Source organism: Amblyraja radiata, chromosome 19 (genome assembly GCF_010909765.2).
Source record: "Amblyraja radiata isolate CabotCenter1 chromosome 19, sAmbRad1.1.pri, whole genome shotgun sequence".
Classification (NCBI taxonomy): Eukaryota; Metazoa; Chordata; class Chondrichthyes; order Rajiformes; family Rajidae; genus Amblyraja; species Amblyraja radiata.
Genome location: NC_045974.1, coordinates 9726538 through 9728286, shown reverse-complemented (window position 1 = coordinate 9728286; position 1749 = coordinate 9726538). Strand labels below are relative to the sequence as shown.

General features: G+C 58.1%; 1 protein-coding gene across 1 annotated transcript; it reads left to right on the top strand.

Annotated features, from left to right (window-relative positions):
• Nucleotides 1–354: 354 nt before the first annotated feature.
• On the top strand, nt 355–1749 carry tmem229a (transmembrane protein 229A). Its single transcript, XM_033037640.1, has one exon. It carries the CDS (start codon nt 450–452, stop codon nt 1530–1532), a length of 1083 nt encoding a protein of 360 aa, XP_032893531.1. The 5' UTR covers nt 355–449; the 3' UTR covers nt 1533–1749.

Below are 1749 nucleotides of genomic sequence, written 5' to 3'. Positions count from 1 at the left end.
CGGGATTGGATTCACAGTCAAAGCTGCCAGTTCCTTGCCCGCAAGGACAAAGAAGGGGATGAGCCGCACTTTAACCTTCCGCGGTTGCTTCTGCGGGCCGTTTATTTATTAATTTTTTGCCTTTTAAAGTGCAAGGCAGACTTCCGTTGTGGGGAGAGGAGAGCAGAGGAGAGCAGAGGAGAGGAGAGGCGGGAGAGGGGAGAAGAGAAGCGGGGAGTGGAGAGGAGAGAGGAAGGGAGAGGAGAATAGGGGAGGGGAGGTAGGGAAAGGGGAGGAGAGGTGAGGAGAGGAGAGGAGAGGAGAGGAGAATAGGGGAGGAGAGAAGGGAGAAGAGGAGAGGAGGAGAGAGGAAGGGAGAAGAGGGGGGAGGAGAGGTGAGGAAAGGGGAGGAGAGAAGGGAGGTGAGGAGAGGAAGTAGGGAGCTGAAAGCCGGTTTGCGAAGCTGGAAGATGATGAGCAGCAAACGGCGTGAGGCTCAGCGGCAGCTGTCGGCGGAGCGGCCGGGACAGGGCATCAAGCGGCCCCGGGCGCCCGCCTCCACCGCCGCCTCCACCGCCGCCTCCACCACCGCAGCCGCCCCTCGGCTCAAGGACCTGTCCGGTGCTGAAAGCAGCGGCCGTGCCAAACCCCCGCTGCCCACTTGGATGCGGATGTATTTCTACGGGATGCACGGCATAACCCTGGACGTCCTGCTGTCGTCGGCCCGGCGCTTCGTGGAGACCGGCGACCCCAAGTTGCTGGGCTACTCCTCGCCTTACCTCGGGCTGCTCCACTCGCTCTCCTACCTGGCCCTGGAGAAGGTCTACCTGCAGGAGAAGAACTTCCAAGGCTGCCCCGCCGTATTCCACCTGGTGGTCTACCCTTCGGTGTACGTGGTCTTGAAGAGCCTGTTGACCTCGCTGGTGGAAGGGTCGCCCTCCTCGCTCACCACCGTCCTCTTCTACTACCTCCTCTCACTCTACGAATCCCAGCTCTTCCTCAAAGGCTTCCTCCGCCTGCAATGCTGCTGCCGGGCGAGGTTCCCCGAGCGCCTGCCCTCGCCCCGGGGTCTGCCCGGCTCCCTCCGCTTCGTCTTCTACGGGATGCACGGGCTCCTGGACGAGATCTTCTTCACTTCCGTGTTCAACCTGGTGGAGCGATCCGACCGCACGCTGCTGGGCCACACGTCGCCCTGGTCCTTCCTCATGTACGGCAGCTGCAGCTTCGTGGTGGAAAAGCTCTACTTCCACCTCTACCACCGTCTGGGCTGGGGCACCTGGCAGAGGTTACCGGTCTACGTCCTCTTCATATACACCTGGGAACTCACCTGGGGACTGGGACTCCGCCGATTCAACGCCTGTTCCTGGGACTACTCCCACTACCCGCTCAACTTCATGGGTCTCATCACCTTGATGTATCTGCCCGGTTGGGTCGCTCTCAGCTACTACCAAGACGTGTTGTCCAACGTCTTACATCGTGTGCAGTGTGCCGCAGGCAGAGGGTCTAAGACTGCCGACAGTAACGGTAAAAGCAAAGCATCATCATCATCTTGACTCAAGCAACAGCCCTCTTCATTTTTTTTTTAAAGACTACATCTGAAACTAATTGGAATTTTGATAACGATGGGATATATTTTAATAAACGACGGAAGGGTCGCAGTCAGATATTTTAGCTCTGGATTAGGTAGATTTAACAATTAACGACCAGCAAGACCGGTTTCCAATGGCCTGCATGCTCCCGTCTTTTCTTTTGGGACCGACGACCGTACTG